The sequence below is a fragment of the Hemiscyllium ocellatum genome, unplaced genomic scaffold (genome assembly GCF_020745735.1).
Source record: "Hemiscyllium ocellatum isolate sHemOce1 unplaced genomic scaffold, sHemOce1.pat.X.cur. scaffold_1739A, whole genome shotgun sequence".
Taxonomy (NCBI): domain Eukaryota; kingdom Metazoa; phylum Chordata; class Chondrichthyes; order Orectolobiformes; family Hemiscylliidae; genus Hemiscyllium; species Hemiscyllium ocellatum.
The window spans coordinates 12,089-29,442 of NW_026867862.1; the positions used below are offsets into that span (position 1 = coordinate 12,089).

At 52.7% G+C, this 17,354-nt stretch overlaps 1 protein-coding gene across 1 annotated transcript; it reads left to right on the forward strand.

Moving 5' to 3' along the window:
• Positions 1–1,911: 1,911 nt before the first annotated feature.
• Positions 1,912–6,106, forward strand: LOC132810427 (histone deacetylase 4-like; the record flags this gene model as incomplete). The annotated part of the gene is made up of 4 exons (XM_060822656.1): positions 1,912–2,038; positions 3,791–3,915; positions 4,179–4,307; positions 6,047–6,106. Coding segments are annotated over exons 2-4 (283 nt in total), but the record flags the coding sequence as incomplete, so codon positions are not given.
• Between the last annotated feature and the right edge of the window lie 11,248 nt (positions 6,107–17,354).

The following is a 17,354-nucleotide window of genomic DNA, read 5'->3' on the forward strand; positions in this document are numbered from 1 at the left end:
CTGACCCTCCCACAGCACCCGCTCCCTCAGCACTGACCCTCCCTCAGCACCCGCTCCCTCAGCACTGACCCTCCCACAGCGCCCGCTCCCTCAGCACTGACCTTCCCACAGCGCCCGCTCCCTCAGCACTGACCCTCCCACAGCGCCCGCTCCCTCAGCACTGACCCTCCCTCAGCACTGACCCTCCCACAGCGCCCGCTCCCTCAGCACTGACCCTCCCTCAGCACTGACCCTCCCACAGCGCCCACTCCCTCAGCACTGACCCTCCCACAGCACCCACTCCCTCAGCACCCACTCCCTCAGCACTGACCCTCCCTCAGCACTGACCCTCCCTCAGCACCCACTCCCTCAGCACTGACCCTCCCTCAGCACTGACCCTCCCACAGCACCCGCTCCTCAGCACTGACACTCCCACAGCGCCCACTCCCTCAGCACTGACCCTCCCACAGCACCCACTCCCTCAGCACCCACTCCCTCAGCACTTACCCTCCCTCAGCACTGACCCTCCCTCAGCACCCACTCCCACAGCACCCACTCCCTCAGCACTGACCCTCCCTCAGCACCCACTCCCTCAGCACTGACCCTCCCACAGCACCCACTCCCTCAGCACCCACTCCCTCAGCACTGACCCTACCTCAGCACTGACCCTCCCTCAGCACCCACTCCCTCAGCACTGACCCTCCCTCAGCACCCACTCCCACAGCACCCGCTCCCTCAGCACTGACCCTCCCACAGCACCCACTCCCTCAGCACCCACTCCCTCAGCACTGACCCTCCCTCAGCACTGACCCTCCCTCAGCACCTACTCCCTCAGCACTGACCCTCCCTCAGCACTGACCCTCCCTCAGCACCCACTCCCTCAGCACTGACCCTCCCTCAGCACCCACTCCCACAGCGCCCACTCCCTCAGCACTGACCCTCCCACAGCACTGACCCTCCCTCAGCACCCACTCCCTCAGCACTGACCCTCCCTCAGCACTGACCCTCCCTCAGCACCCACTCCCACAGCACTGACCCTCCCACAGCACCCGCTCCCTCAGCACTGACCCTCCCACAGCACTGACCCCCCTTCAGCACTGACCCTCCCACAGCGCCCACTCCCTCAGCACTGACCCTCCCACAGCACTGACCCTCCCTCAGCACTGACCCTCCCACAGCGTCCGCTCCCTCAGCACTGACCCTTCCTCAGCACTGACCCTCCCACAGCCCCCACTCCCTCAGCACTGACCCTCCCTCAGCACTGACCCTCCCACAGCACCCGCTCCCTCAGCACTGACCCTCCCACAGCACCCGCTCCCTCAGCACTGACCCTCCCACAGCACTGACCCCCCTTCAGCACTGACCCTCCCACAGCGCCCACTCCCTCAGCACTGACCCTCCCACAGCGTCCGCTCCCTCAGCACTGACCCTTCCTCAGCACTGACCCTCCCACAGCCCCCACTCCCTCAGCACTGACCCTCCCTCAGCACTGACCCTCCCTCAGCGCTGACCCTCCCACAGCACCCGCTCCCTCAGCACTGACCCTCCCACAGCACCCGCTCCCTCAGCACTGACCCTCCCACAGCACCCGCTCCCTCAGCACTGACCCTCCCTCAGCACTGACCCTCCCACAGCACCCGCTCCCTCAGCACTGACCCTCCCTCAGCACTGACCCTCCCTCAGCACTGACCCTCCCACAGCACCCACTCCCTCAGTGCTGACCCTCCCACAGCACCCACTCCCTCAGCACTGACCCTCCCACAGCACCCGCTCCCTCAGCACTGACCCTCCCTCAGCACTGACCCTCCCTCAGCACTCACCCTCCCACAGCACCCGCTCCCTCAGCACCCGCTCCCTCAGCACTGACCCTCCCTCAGCACCCGCTCCCTCAGCACTGACCCTCCCTCAGCACTGACCCTCCCTCAGTGTGTGTAATCCTAGGTGCTGCGGCGAGTTCTGAGGTTAAACAGCGTCTGCACGAGTTTGTTCTGAAGAAGCAGCGCGCAGCCCTGAGGCAGTGTGATGCCCCCACAGCGGATCAGCCAGGAGTCTCCTTCAGGTGAGTAACTGATCCCCTCTGCCCCCCGCTCCCCCCCTCCCTCCTCCAGCCTGTCACATGGGGATAGCACGAGGCCACTCGGCCCCCTCCCTCCTTTCTGTCTTTCTCTCGCTCTCTGCCACACCCCCTCCCATCACCAGCCTCTTTCTTTCTGTCTCTCACTCGTGCCTGTCTTTCCTGTCTCTCTCCATCCCCATTTCTCTCTCTCTCTCTCTCTCTCTCTCTCCCTTTCTTTCACAATTTCACTCTCTCACTTTCTCTCTCTCTCTTCCTCTCTCTCTCTCTTTCTCTTTTCTCACTCTTTCTCCCTCACTCTCTCTTCCTGTGCAATTTTTCTCTCTCTCCCCTCTCTCACACAGTCTTTCTCACTCTCTCTCTCTCTCTCCATCTCCCTCTCTCTGTCTCTCACTCCCTCTTTCGTTTTGTCTCTCTCTCTCTCTTTCGCACTTTCTCTCTGTCTCTCTCTCTCTCTCCCTTTCCCTCCCTCTCTCTCTCTCTCTCTCTCCGTCTCCTTCTCTCTCCCTGTCACTCTCACCCTCCCGCTCTCTGTCTCTCTCTCTCCCTCTCCCTGTCTTTTTCTCTCTCTCCCCGTCTCTCTCTCTCTCCCACTCTCTCCCTCCCTCTTACTCTCCCTCCCTATCTCTCTTCCTGTCACTCTCTCTCTCTCCCCATCTCTCTCCCTGTCTCTCTCTCTCACCCGCTCTCCCCCACTTTCTCTCTCTCTCTCTCTCCCTGTCCCTCTCTGTCTCTCACTCTCTCACCCACTCTCCCTCTCTCTCTCCCTGTCACTCTCACCCTCCCACTCTCTCTCTCTCCCTCTCCCTGTCTTTCTCTCTCTCTCCCTTTCTCTGTCTTTCTCTCTCTCCCTGTCTCTCTCTCTCACCCACTCTCCCTCTCTCTCTCCCTGTCACTCTCACCCTCTCCCTGTCTTTCTCTCTCTCCCCGTTTCTCTCTCCCCCTCCCACTCTCTCACTCCCTCCCACTCTCTCCCTCCTCTCTCTCCCTGTCACTCTCTCTCTCCCCCTCTCTGTCTGTCTGTCTGTCTCTCTCTCCCACTCTCTCACTCCCTCCCTCTCTCTCCCTCCTCTCTCTCCCTGTCACTCTCTCTCCCCATCTCTCTCTTTCTCTCTCTCTCTCCCTGTCCCTCTCTGTCTCTCTCTCTCTTGCGCCACCACTCTTTCTCTCTCTCTCTCTCCCACTCTCTCACTCCCTCCCTCTCTCTCCCTCCTCTCTCTCCCTGTCACTCTCTCTCCCCATCTCTCTCTTTCTCTCTCTCTCTCCCTGTCCCTCTCTGTCTCTCTCTCTCTTGCGCCACCACTCTTTCTCTCTCTCTCTCTCCCACTCTCTCACTCCCTCCCTCTCTCTCCCTCCTCTCTCTCCCTGTCACTCTCTCTCCCCATCTTTCTCTCTCTCTCTCTCTCCCACTCTCTCACTCCCTCCCTCTCTCTCCCTCCTCTCTCTCCCTGTCACTCTCTCTCCCCATCTCTTTCTCTCTCTCTCTCCCACTCTCTCACTCCCTCCTACTCTCTCCCTCCTCTCTCTCCCTGTCACTCTCTCTCTCCCCCTCTCTGTCTCTCTCTCGCGCCCCCACTCTCTCTCTCTCTCTCTCTCGCTCTCTCTCTCCTCCGGCTCCCAAGCTGAACTGAAGGCTGCGTGTAGAGCTGCGCTGGGACTGGCTGCGAGTGACAGAAGGTGCCATTTAAATGCAGAGCCTGTTGTTGTTGGTTTAATCTCTGTGACTCCCCCCACCAGAGCCCCCCTGAACGGGCAGAGACCAGAGACGATGGCGCCTCACCCCGAAGTCCGGGCGACGTATGACCACATCTGGAACCCCACCCTGGGGGCTGCGCTCGGACACCATCCCCTCCGCAAGACAGGTCAGTATCAGCAGGGATAGCAGCACGAGGCCATTCGGCCCAACTACCCCCAGCCTGTCCCACACAGGGGAACACCAGGAGGCCATTCAGCCCCTCTACCTCCTCCAGCCTGTCACACACAGGGAACAGCAAGAGGCCATTCAGCCCCTCTCCCTCCTCCAGCCTGTCCCACACAGGGAACAGCAGGAGGCCATTCAGCCCCGCCCTTGCCCAGCCCGTTGCACTGACGCACTCCCTCCTCGTTCCGGAACCTTCTCCTGCAGCCTCGGAACCGAACCTCAAGCTGAGGCCAAAGCTGAGATCCTCAGAGCGGCGGAGGAGGAGCCCCCTGGTGGTGCGGAGGAAGGCTAGCGCCCCCGCTGGTCTACGGGGGGCAACTGCGGACGGCGGCGGTGAGTGGGGGAGGGGCGCGGGTTGGGGGTGGGGGGCCGGTGAGAGGGGGGTGCGGTGGGGAGAGGAGGGGGGGTCAGTCCGGCGGGGAGGCGGGACGCGGGGCGCAGAGGGATCTGGGAGTCGGAGCGCAGGGAACGGGAACAGCAAGCAACCGGGAAAAACCCCGTAGGATTCAACAGGGTTCCTCACGAGATGGGGGGGGGAGGGGAACAGGGGAGGGGCAACACCCCTCAGTTAGATAGCTGGGGGTGGGGGGGAGGTGGGGAGAGGGGAGGGGGGAAGGGAAGGTACCAGAGGAAAAAGGTAATGTGTAGGAGACAGGTCAGAGAGAGAGAGAGAGAAGGGGAAATGGAGAGAGAGAGAGAGAAGGGGAGACGGGGAGAGAGAGAGAGAAGGGGAAATGGAGAGAGAGAGAGAGAAACGGGGAGAGAGGGAGAGAGAGAGAAGGGGATACGGGGGGAGAGAGCGAGAGAGAGAGAGAGAGAGAGAGAGAAGGGGAGATGGGGGGAGAGAGAGAGCGAGAGAGAGAGAAAGAGAGAGCGAAGGGGAGAAGGTGAGAGACAGAGAGTGGGAGAGAGAGAGTGTGGGAATGGATGAGAGAGCGAGAGGGAGCGAGGGACGGGGACAGGAGCGTGTGAGTGAGAGAGTGCGTGAGTGGAGGAGTGAGAGTGACGAAGGGATGGGGAGATGTGGAGGAGAGTGGGCCAACCAGGAACATGGGGAGGGTGGGGGGTGGTCTCTGTTCAAACCTCAGGGGGTCTCCCGGAGAAATCCAACCCCCTTCCCTCCTTATCCCACTCCAGCCCTCTCTCTCTCGCTCTCTCATTCTCTCACTCGCTCCCTCATTCTCACTCACTCACTCTCTCTTTCTCTCTCTCTTTGCCACGCTCTGTCTCTCACCTTCTCTCCCACTCCACACCCTCTCTCACTCACTCTCTCATTTTCACTCTTTCTTTCTTATTCTCAGTCTCTCTCACTTTATCTCTCTCTCTCTCTCTCTCTCTCTCTCTGCTACTCTCTGTCTCTCACCTCTCTCACACACTTCTCTCTCCCACACACTCTCTCTGTCTCTCATACTCTCTATATCTCTCACCGTCGCATTTTCTCTCACTCCCTCTCTCTCTCTGTCTCTCACCCTCTCTCTATCTCTCACCCTCTCTCATTTTCACTCTCTCTCTCTCTTTCACGCTCTCTCTCACTCCCACTCTCTCACACTCTCTCTATCTCTGACACTGTCATTCTCTCTACATCTCTCACTCTGTCTCATTTTCACTCTCTCTCTTTCTCTCACACTCTCTCTCACTCCGGTTCTGTCTCTCTCACTCTGCCTCTCATAGCCTCTGTATCTCTCACCCTCTGTCATTTTCACTCTCTCTCTCTCTTTCACACTCTCTCTCACTCCCACTCTCTCACACTCTCTCTATCTCTGACACTATCTCTCTCTATCTCTCTTTCTCTTTCTCTCTCTATCTCACTCACTCTCACACTCTCTCACTCCCACTCTCTGTCTCTCCCACACACTCTCTCTCTGTCTCTCGCAGTGTGATGCTCTCTCTCTCTCACACACACACACATCCACACCCTCTCTCACTTGAACTCTCACTGTCTGTATCTCTCTCACACACTCTCTCTCTCCAAATCTCCTGCTCACTCTCAATCTGCCTTTTATCAGTCTCATGGTGACGCTCTTCAGCAATCACTCGACATCAACCTGAAACTCTCTCTCTCTCTCCCACAGCGTCTCTCTATTATTCCCTCATCTCTCTGGCACCGTCTGACAGGAACATTCTCAGTCAAAGTCTGTCACATTCTCATCCGCGCTCTCCCGTCCAATGTCTGTGTCCCTGTCCCTCGCAAGAACCCACTCTCGATAACTCAACACCGGACTCTCTCTTTCCCTCCCTCTCTCTCTCTCTCTCTCTCGCTCCCTCTGAAGATACCTCCCCAGTTAGGGGTCAGACAACATCAGGAGAAACTACACACAACGGGCTTCAACTCTGTGAGACTGAGAGGAGACTCAACAAACGCAACATGATTACCGAGGTAAGGGTCACTCACTGCGGAACCGTACAGAGTCAGTGTTTATTCAGCAGGGTAAGGGTCACTCACTGTGTAACCGTACAGAGTCAGTGTTTATACAGCAGGGTAAGGGTCACTCACTGTGTAACCGTACAGAGTCAGTGTTTACACAGCAGGGTAAGGGTCACTCACTGCGTAACCGTACAGAGTCAGTGTTTATTCAGCAGGGTAAGGGTCACTCACTGTGTAACCGTACAGAGTCAGTGTTTATACAGCAGGGTAAGGGTCACTCACTGTGTAACCGTACAGAGTCAGTGTTTACACAGCAGGGTAAGGGTCACTCACTGTGTAACTGTACAGAGTCAGTGTTTATTCAGCAGGGTAAGGGTCACTCACTGTGTAACCGTACAGAGTCAGTGTTTATATAGCAGGGTAAGGGTCACTCACTGTGTAACCGTACAGAGTCAGTGTTTGTACAGCAGGGTAAGGGTCACTCACTGTGTAACCGTACAGAGTCAGGGTTTATACAGCAGGGTAAGGGTCACTCACTGTGTAACTCTACAGAGTCAGTGTTTATACAGCAGGGTAAGGGTCACTCACTGTGTAACTCTACAGAGTCAGTGTTTATACAGCAGGGTAAGGGTCACTCACTGTGTAACCGTACAGAGTCAGTGTTTATACAGCAGGGTAAGGGTCACTCACTGCGGAACCGTACAGAGTCAGTGTTTATTCAGCAGGGTAAGGGTCACTCACTGTGTAACCGTACAGAGTCAGTGTTTATACAGCAGGGTAAGGGTCACTCACTGTGTAACCGTACAGAGTCAGTGTTTACACAGCAGGGTAAGGGTCACTCACTGCGTAACCGTACAGAGTCAGTGTTTATTCAGCAGGGTAAGGGTCACTCACTGTGTAACCGTACAGAGTCAGTGTTTATACAGCAGGGTAAGGGTCACTCACTGTGTAACCGTACAGAGTCAGTGTTTACACAGCAGGGTAAGGGTCACTCACTGTGTAACTGTACAGAGTCAGTGTTTATTCAGCAGGGTAAGGGTCACTCACTGTGTAACCGTACAGAGTCAGTGTTTATATAGCAGGGTAAGGGTCACTCACTGTGTAACCGTACAGAGTCAGTGTTTGTACAGCAGGGTAAGGGTCACTCACTGTGTAACCGTACAGAGTCAGGGTTTATACAGCAGGGTAAGGGTCACTCACTGTGTAACTCTACAGAGTCAGTGTTTATACAGCAGGGTAAGGGTCACTCACTGTGTAACTCTACAGAGTCAGTGTTTATACAGCAGGGTAAGGGTCACTCACTGTGTAACCGTACAGAGTCAGTGTTTATTCAGCAGGGTAAGGGTCACTCACTGTGTAACCATACAGAGTCAATGTTTATTCAGCAGGGTAAGGGTCACTCACTGTGTAACTGTACAGAGTCAGTATTTATTCAGCAGGGTAAGGGTCACTCACTGTGTAACCGTACAGAGTCAGTGTTTATACAGCAGGATAAGGGTCACGCACTGTGTAACCGTACAGAGTCAGTGTTTATACAGCAGGGTAAGGGTCACTCACTGTGTAACCGTACAGAGTCAGGGTTTATTCAGCAGGGTAAGGGTCACTCACTGTGTAACTGTACAGAGTCAGGGTTTAGTCAGCAGGGTAAGGGTCACTCACTGTGAAACCGTACAGAGTCAGTGTTTATACAGCAGGGTAAGGGTCACTCACTGTGTAACCGTACAGAGTCAGTGTTTATACAGCAGGGTAAGGGTCACTCACTGTGTAACTCTACAGAGTCAGTGTTTATACAGCAGGGTAAGGGTCACTCACTGTGTAACCGTACAGAGTCAGTGTTTATTCAGCAGGGTAAGGGTCACTCACTGTGTAACCGTACAGAGTCAGTGTTTATACAGCAGGGTAAGGGTCACTCACTGTGTAACCGTACAGAGTCAGTGTTTACACAGCAGGGTAAGGGTCACTCACTGCGTAACCGTACAGAGTCAGTGTTTATTCAGCAGGGTCAGGGTCACTCACTGTGTAACCGTACAGAGTCAGTGTTTATTCAGCAGGGTAAGGGTCACTCACTGTGTAACCGTACAGAGTCAGTGTTTACACAGCAGGGTAAGGGTCACTCACTGCGTAACCGTACAGAGTCAGTGTTTATTCAGCAGGGTAAGGGTCACTCACTGTGTAACCGTACAGAGTCAGTGTTTATACAGCAGGGTAAGGGTCACTCACTGTGTAACCGTACAGAGTCAGTGTTTACACAGCAGGGTAAGGGTCACTCACTGCGTAACCGTACAGAGTCAGTGTTTATACAGCAGGGTAAGGGTCACTCACTGTGTAACCATACAGAGTCAGTGTTTATTCAGCAGGGTAAGGGTCACTCACTGTGTAACCGTACAGAGTCAGTGTTTATTCAGCAGGGTAAGGGTCACTCACTGTGTAACCGTACAGAGTCAGTGTTTACACAGCAGGGTAAGGGTCACTCACTGTGTAACTGTACAGAGTCAGTGTTTATTCAGCAGGGTAAGGGTCACTCACTGTGTAACCGTACAGAGTCAGTGTTTATATAGCAGGGTAAGGGTCACTCACTGTGTAACCGTACAGAGTCAGTGTTTGTACAGCAGGGTAAGGGTCACTCACTGTGTAACCGTACAGAGTCAGTGTTTATACAGCAGGGTAAGGGTCACTCACTGTGTAACCGTACAGAGTCAGTGTTTATACAGCAGGATAAGGGTCACGCACTGTGTAACCGTACAGAGTCAGTGTTTATACAGCAGGGTAAGGGTCACTCACTGTGTAACCGTACAGAGTCAGTGTTTATACAGCAGGGTAAGGGTCACTCACTGTGTAACCGTACAGAGTCAGTGTTTATACAGCAGGGTAAGGGTCACTCACTGTGTAACTCTACAGAGTCAGTGTTTATACAGCAGGGTAAGGGTCACTCACTGTGTAACTGTACAGAGTCAGTGTTTATTCAGCAGGGTAAGGGTCACTCACTGTGTAACCGTACAGAGTCAGTGTTTATACAGCAGGGTAAGGGTCACTCACTGTGTAACCGTACAGTGTGAGTGTTTATACAGCAGGGTAAGGGTCACTCACTGTGTAACCGTACAGAGTCAGTGTATATACAGCAGGGTAAGGGTCACTCACTGTGTAACCGTACAGAGTCAGTGTTTATTCAGCAGGGTAAGGGTCACTCACTGTGTAACCGTATAGAGTCAGTGTTTATTCAGCAGGGTAAGGGTCACTCACTGTGTAACCATACAGAGTCAGTGGTTATTCAGCAGGGTAAGGTTCACTCACTGTGTAACCGTACAGAGTCAGTGTTTATTCAGCAGGGTAAGGGTCACTCGCTGTGTAACCGTACAGAGTCAGTGTTTATACAGCAGGGTCAGGGTCACTCACTGTGTAACCGTACAGAGTCAGTGTTTATACAGCAGGGTCAGGGTCACTCACTGTGTAACCGTACAGAGTCAGTGTTTATACAGCAGGTAAAAAATGAGGTCTGCAGATGCTGGAAATCACAGCTGCAAATGTGTTGCTGGTCAAAGCACAGCAGGTTAGGCAGCATCTCAGGAATAGAGAATTCGACGTTTCGAGCATAAGCCCTTCATCAGGAATAAGAGAGAGAGAGCCAAGCCGGCTAAGATAAAAGGTAGGGAGGAGGGACTAGGGGGAGGGGCGATGGAGGTGGGATAGGTGGAAGGAGGTCAAGGTGAGGGTGATAGGCCGGAGTGGGGTGGGGGCGGAGAGGTCAGGAAGAGGATTGCAGGTTAGGAGGGCGGTGCTGAGTTGAGGGAACCGACTGAGACAAGGTGGGGGAGGGGAAATGAGGAAGCTGGAGAAATCTGAGTTCATACCTTGTGGTTGGAGGGTTCCCAGGCGGAAGATGAGGCGCTCCTCCTCCAGCCGTCGTGTAGTTGTGTTCTGCCGGTGGAGGAGTCCAAGGACCTGCATGTCCTCGGTGGAGTGGGAGGGGGAGTTAAAGTGTTGAGCCACGGGGTGATTGGGTTGGTTGGTTCGGGCGGCCCAGAGGTGTTCTCTGAAGCGTTCCGCAAGTAAGCGGCCTGTCTCCCCAATGTAGAGGAGGCCACATCGGGTGCAGCGGATGCAATAGATGATGTGTGTGGAGGTACAGGTGAACTTGTGGCGGATATGGAAGGATCCCTTGGGGCCTTGGAGGGAAGTGAGGGAGGAGGTGTGGGCGCAAGTTTTACATTTCCTGCGGTTGCAGGGGAAGGTGCCGGGGGTGGAGGTTGGGTTGGTGGGGGGTGTGGATCTGACAAGGGAGTCACGAAGGGAGTGGTCCTTGCGGAACGCTGATAGGGGAGGGGAGGGAAATATATCCTTGGTGGTGGGGTCCGTTTGGAGGTGGCGGAAATGACGGCGGATGATACGTTGTATGCGGAGGTTGGTGGGGTGGTAGGTGAGAACCAGTGGGGTTCTGTCTTGGTGGCGGTTGGAGGAGCGGGGCTCAAGGGCGGAGGAGCGGGAAGTGGAGGAGATGCGGTGGAGGGCATCGTCTATCACGTCTGGGGGGAATCTGCGGTCCTTGAAGAAGGAGGCCATCTGGGCTGTGCGGTGTTGGAACTGGTCCTCCTGGGAGCAGATGCGGCGGAGACGAAGGAATTGGGAATATGGGATGGCGTTTTTACAGGGGCCAGGGTGGGAGGAGGTGTAGTCCAGGTAGCTGTGGGAGTCAGTCGGTTTATAATAGATGTCTGTGTTGAGTCGGTCGCCCGAGATAGAAATGGAAAGGTCTAGGAAGGGGAGGGAGGAGTCTGAGACAGTCCAGGTGAATTTCAGGTCGGGATGGAAGGTGTTAGTAAAGTTGATGAACTGTTCAACCTCCTCGTGGGAGCACGAGGCAGCGCCAATACAGTCATCGATGTAGCGGAGGAAAAGGTGGGGGGTGGTGCCAGTGTAGCTGCGGAAGATGGACTGTTCCACATATCCTACGAAGAGGCAGGCATAGCTGGGGCCCATGCGGGTGCCCATGGCAACTCCTTTAGTTTGGAGGAAGTGGGAGGATTGAAAAGAGAAGTTATTCAGGGTGAGGACCAGTTCAGTCAGTCGAAGGAGGGTGTCAGTGGAAGGGTACTGGTTGGTGTGGCGGGAAAGGAAGAAGCGGAGGGCTTTGAGTCCTTCGTGATGGGGGATGGAGGTGTACAGGGACTGGATGTCCATAGTGAAAATAAGGCGTTGGGGACCGGGGAAGCGAAAATCCTGGAGGAGGTGGAGGGCGTGGGTGGTGTCCCGAACGTAGGTGGGGAGTTCTTGGACTAAAGGGGACAGGACCGTAAGGGTCACTCACTGTGTAACCGTACAGAGTCAGTGTTTATACAGCAGGGTAAGGGTCACTCACTGTGTAACTCAACAGAGTCAGTGTTTATACAGCAGGGTAAGGGTCACTCACTGGGTAACTCTACAGAGTCAGTGTTTATACAGCAGGGTAAGGGTCACTCACTGTGTAACCGTACAGAGTCAGTGTTTATTCAGCAGGGTAAGGGTCACTCACTGTGTAACCATACAGAGTCAGTGGTTATTCAGCAGGGTAAGGGTCACTCACTGTGTAACCGTACAGAGTCAGTGTTTATTCAGCAGGGTAAGGGTCACTCACTGTGTAACTCTACAGAGTCAGTGTTTATACAGCAGGGTAAGGGTCACTCACTGTGTAACCGTACAGAGTCAGTGTTTATTCAGCAGGGTAAGGGTCACTCACTGTGTAACCATACAGAGTCAGTGGTTATTCAGCAGGGTAAGGGTCACTCACTGTGTAACTGTACAGAGTCAGTGTTTATTCAGCAGGGTAAGGGTCACTCACTGTGTAACCGTACAGAGTCAGTGTTTATACAGCAGGGTAAGGGTCACTCACTGTGTAACCGTACAGAGTCAGGGTTTATTCAGCAGGGTAAGGGTCACTCACTGTGTAACTGTACAGAGTCAGGGTTTATTCAGCAGGGTAAGGGTCACTCACTGTGTAACCGTACAGAGTCAGTGTTTATACAGCAGGGTAAGGGTCACTCACTGTGTAACCGTACAGAGTCAGTGTTTATTCAGCAGGGTAAGGGTCACTCACTGTGTAACCGTACAGAGTCAGTGTTTATTCAGCAGGGTAAGGGTCACTCACTGTGTAACCGTACAGAGTCAGGGTTTATACAGCAGGGTAAGGGTTGCTCACTGTGTAACCGTACAGAGTCAGTGTTTATACAGCAGGGTAAGGGTCACTCACTGTGTAACCGTACAGAGTCAGTGTTTATACAGCAGTGTAAGGGTCACTCACTGTGTAACCGTACAGAGTCAGTGTTTATTCATCAGGGTAAGGGTCACTCACTGTGTTACCGTACAGAGTCAGTGTTTATTCAGCAGGGTAAGGGTTACTCACTGTGTAACCGTACAGAGTCAGTGTTTATACAGCAGGGTAAGGGTCACTCACTGTGTTACCGTACAGAGTCAGTGTTTATTCAGCAGGGTAAGGGTCACTCACTGTGTAACCGTACAGAGTCAGTGTTTATACAGCAGGGTAAGGGTCACTCACTGTGTAACCGTAAAGAGTCAGTGTTTATACAGCGGGGTAAGGGTCACTCACTGTGTAACCGTACAGAGTCAGTGTTTATTCAGCAGGGTAAGGGTTACTCACTGTGTAACCGTACAGAGTCAGTGTTTATACAGCAGGGTAAGGGTCACTCACTGTGTAACTGTACAGAGTCATTGTTTATACAGCAGGGTAAGCGTCACTCACTGTGTAACCGTACAGAGTCAGTGTTTATACAGCAGGGTAAGGGTCACTCACTGTGTAACCGTACAGAGTCAGTGTTTATACAGCAGGGTAAGGGTCACTCACTGTGTAACCGTACAGAGTCAGTGTTTATACAGCAGGGTAAGGGTCACTCACTGTGTAACCGTACAGAGTCAGTGTTTATACAGCAGGGTAAGGGTCACTGTGTAACCGTACAGAGTCAGTGTTTATACAGCAGGGTAAGGGTCACTGTGTAACTGTACAGAGTCAGTGTTTATACAGCAGGGTAAGGGTCACTCACTGTGTAACCGTACAGAGTCTGCGTTTATTCAGCAGGGTAAGGGTCACTCACTGTGTAACCGTACAGAGTCAGTGTTTATACAGCAGGGTAAGGGTCACTCACTGTGTAACCGTACAGAGTCAGTGTTTATTCAGCAGGGGAAGGATCACTCACTGTGTAACCGTACAGAGTCAGTGTTTATACAGCAGGGTAAGGGTCACTCACTGTGTAACTGTACAGAGTCAGTGTTTATACAGCAGGGTAAGGGTCACTCACTGTGTAACTGTACAGAGTCAGTGTTTATTGAGCGGGGTAAGGGTCACTCACTGTGTTACCGTACCGAGTCAGGGTTTATTCAGCAGGGTAAGGGTCACTCACTGTGTAACGGTACAGGGTCAGGGTTTATCCAGCTGGGTAAGGGTCACTCACTGTGTAACCGTACAGAGTCAGTGTTTATACAGCAGGGTAAGGGTCTCTCACTGTGTAACCATACAGAGTCAGTGTTTATACAGCAGGGTAAGGCTCACTCACTGTGTTACCGTACAGAGTCAGTGTTTATTCAGCAGGGTAAGGGTCACTCACTGTGTAACCGTACAGAGTCAGTGTTTATTCAGCAGGGTAAGGGTCACTCACTGTGTAACCGTACAGAGTCAGGGTTTATCCAGCAGGGTAAGGGTCACTCACTGTGTAACCGTACAGAGTCAGGGTTTATCCAGCAGGGTAAGGGTCACTCACTGTGTAACCGTACAGAGTCAGTGTTTATACAGCAGGGTAAGGGTCTCTCACTGTGTAACCGTTCAGAGTCAGTGTTTATACAGCAGGGTAAGGCTCACTCACTGTGTTACCGTACAGAGTCAGTGTTTATTCAGCAGGGTAAGGGTTACTCACTGTGTAACCGTACAGAGTCAGTGTTTATACAGCAGAGTAAGGGTCACACACTGTGTAACCGTACAGAGTCAGTGTTTATACAGCAGGGTAAGGGTCACTCGCTGTGTAACCGTACAGAGTCAGTGTTTATTCAGCAGGGTAAGGGTCACTCACTGTGTAACCGTACAGAGTCAGGGTTTATCCAGCTGGGTAAGGGTCACTCACTGTGTAACCGTACAGAGTCAGTGTTTATCCAGCAGGGTAAGGGTCACTCACTGTGTAACCGTACAGAGTCAGGGTTTATACAGCAGTGTAAGGGTCTCTCACTGTGTAACCGTACAGAGTCAGTGTTTATACAGCAGGGTAAGGGTCACTCACTGTGTAACTGTACAGAGTCAGTGTTTATACAGCAGGGTAAGGGTCACTCAATGTGTAACCGTACAGAGTCAGGGTTTATACAGCAGGGTAAGGGTCACTCACTGTGTAACCGTACAGAGTCAGGGTTTATACAGCAGGGTAAGGGTCACTCACTGTGTAACTGTACAGAGTCAGTGTTTATACAACAGGGTAAGGGTCACTCACTGTGTAACCGTACAGAGTCAGTGTTTATTCAGCAGGGTAAGGGTCACTCACTGTGTAACCGTACAGAGTCAGTGTTTATTCAGCAGGGTAAGGGTCACTCACTGTGTAACCGTACAGAGTCAGTGTATATACAGCAGGGTAAGGGTCACTCACTGTGTAACCGTACAGAGTCAGTGTTTATACAGCAGGGTAAGGGTCACTCACTGTGTAACCGAACAGAGTCAGTGTATATACAGCAGGGTAAGGGTCACTCACTGTGTAACCGTACAGAGTGAGTGTTTATACAGCAGGGTAAGGGTCACTCACTGTGTAACCGTACAGAGTCAGTGTTTATTCAGCAGGGTAAGGGTCACTCACTGTGTAACCCTACAGAGTCAATGTTTATACAGCAGGGTAAGGCTCACTCACTGTGTAACCGTACAGAGTCAGTGTTTATTCATCAGGGTAAGGCTCACTCACTGTGTTACCGTACAGAGTCAGTGTTTATTCAGCAGGGTAAGGGTCACTCACTGTGTAACCGTACAGAGTCAGTGTTTATACAGCAGGGTAAGGGTCACTCACTGTGTAACCGTAAAGAGTCAGTGTTTATACAGCGGGGTAAGGGTCACTCACTGTGTAACCGTACAGAGTCAGTGTTTATTCAGCAGGGTAAGGGTCACTCACTGTGTAACCGTACAGAGTCAGTGTTTATTCAGCAGGGGAAGGATCACTCACTGTGTAACCGTACAGAGTCAGTGTTTATACAGCAGGGTAAGGGTCACTCACTGTGTAACTGTACAGAGTCAGTGTTTATACAGCAGGGTAAGGGTCACTCACTGTGTAACTGTACAGAGTCAGTGTTTATTCAGCGGGGTAAGGGTCACTCACTGTGTTACCGTACCGAGTCAGGGTTTATTCAGCAGGGTAAGGGTCACTCACTGTGTAACCGTACAGGGTCAGGGTTTATCCAGCAGGGTAAGGGTCACTCACTGTGTAACCGTACAGAGTCAGTGTTTATACAGCAGGGTAAGGGTCTCTCACTGTGTAACCATACAGAGTCAGTGTTTATACAGCAGGGTAAGGCTCACTCACTGTGTTACCGTACAGAGTCAGTGTTTATTCAGCAGGGTAAGGGTCACTCACTGTGTAACCGTACAGAGTCAGTGTTTATTCAACAGGGTAAGGGTCACTCACTGTGTAACCGTACAGAGTCAGGGTTTATCCAGCTGGGTAAGGGTCACTCACTGTGTAACCGTACAGAGTCAGTGTTTATCCAGCAGGGTAAGGGTCACTCACTGTGTAACCGTACAGAGTCAGTGTTTATACAGCAGGGTAAGGGTCACTCACTGTGTAACCGTACAGAGTCAGTGTTTATTCAGCAGGGTAAGGGTCACTCACTGTGTAACCGTACAGAGTCAGGGTTTATCCAGCAGGGTAAGGGTCACTCACTGTGTAACCGTACAGAGTCAGTGTTTATACAGCAGGGTAAGGGTCACTCACTGTGTAACCGTACAGAGTCAGGGTTTATACAGCAGTGTAAGGGTCTCTCACTGTGTAACCGTACAGAGTCAGTGTTTATACAGCAGGGTCAGGGTCACTCACTGTGTAACCGTACAGAGTCAGTGTTTATACAGCAGGGTAAGGGTCACTCACTGTGTAACCGTACAGAGTCTGCGTTTATTCAGCAGGGTAAGGGTCACTCACTGTGTAACCGTACAGAGTCAGTGTTTATACAGCAGGGTAAGGGTCACTCACTGTGTAACCGTACAGAGTCAGTGTTTATACAGCAGGATAAGGGTCACTCACTGTGTAACCGTACAGAGTCAGGGTTTATACAGCAGGGTAAGGGTCTCTCACTGTGTAACCGTACAGAGTCAGTGTTTATACAGCAGGGTAAGGGTCACTCACTGTGTAACCGTACAGAGTCAGTGTTTATGCAGCAGGGTAAGGGTCACTCACTGTGTAACCGTACAGAGTCAGGGTTTATACAGCAGGGTAAGGGTCACTCACTGTGTAACCGTACAGAGTCAGTGTTTATACAGCAGTGTAAGGGTCACTCACTGTGTAACCGTACAGAGTCAGGGTTTATTCAGCAGGGTAAGGGTCACTCACTGTGTAACCGTACAGAGTCAGTGTTTATACAGCAGGGTAAGGGTCACTCACTGTGTAACCGTACAGAGTCAGGGTTTATACAGCAGGGTAAGGGTCACTCACTGTGTAACCGTACAGAGTCAGTGTTTATTCAACAGGGTAAGGGTCACTCACTGTGTAACCGTACAGAGTCAGGGTTTATCAGCAGGGTAAGGGTCACTCACTGTGTAACCGTACAGAGTCAGTGTTTATCCAGCAGGGTAAGGGTCACTCACTGTGTAACCGTACAGAGTCAGTGTTTATACAGCAGGGTAAGGGTCACTCACTGTGTAACCGTACAGAGTCAGTGTTTATTCAGCAGGGTAAGGGTCACTCACTGTGTAACCGTACAGAGTCAGGGTTTATCCAGCAGGGTAAGGGTCACTCACTGTGTAACCGTACAGAGTCAGTGTTTATACAGCAGGGTAAGGGTCACTCACTGTGTAACCG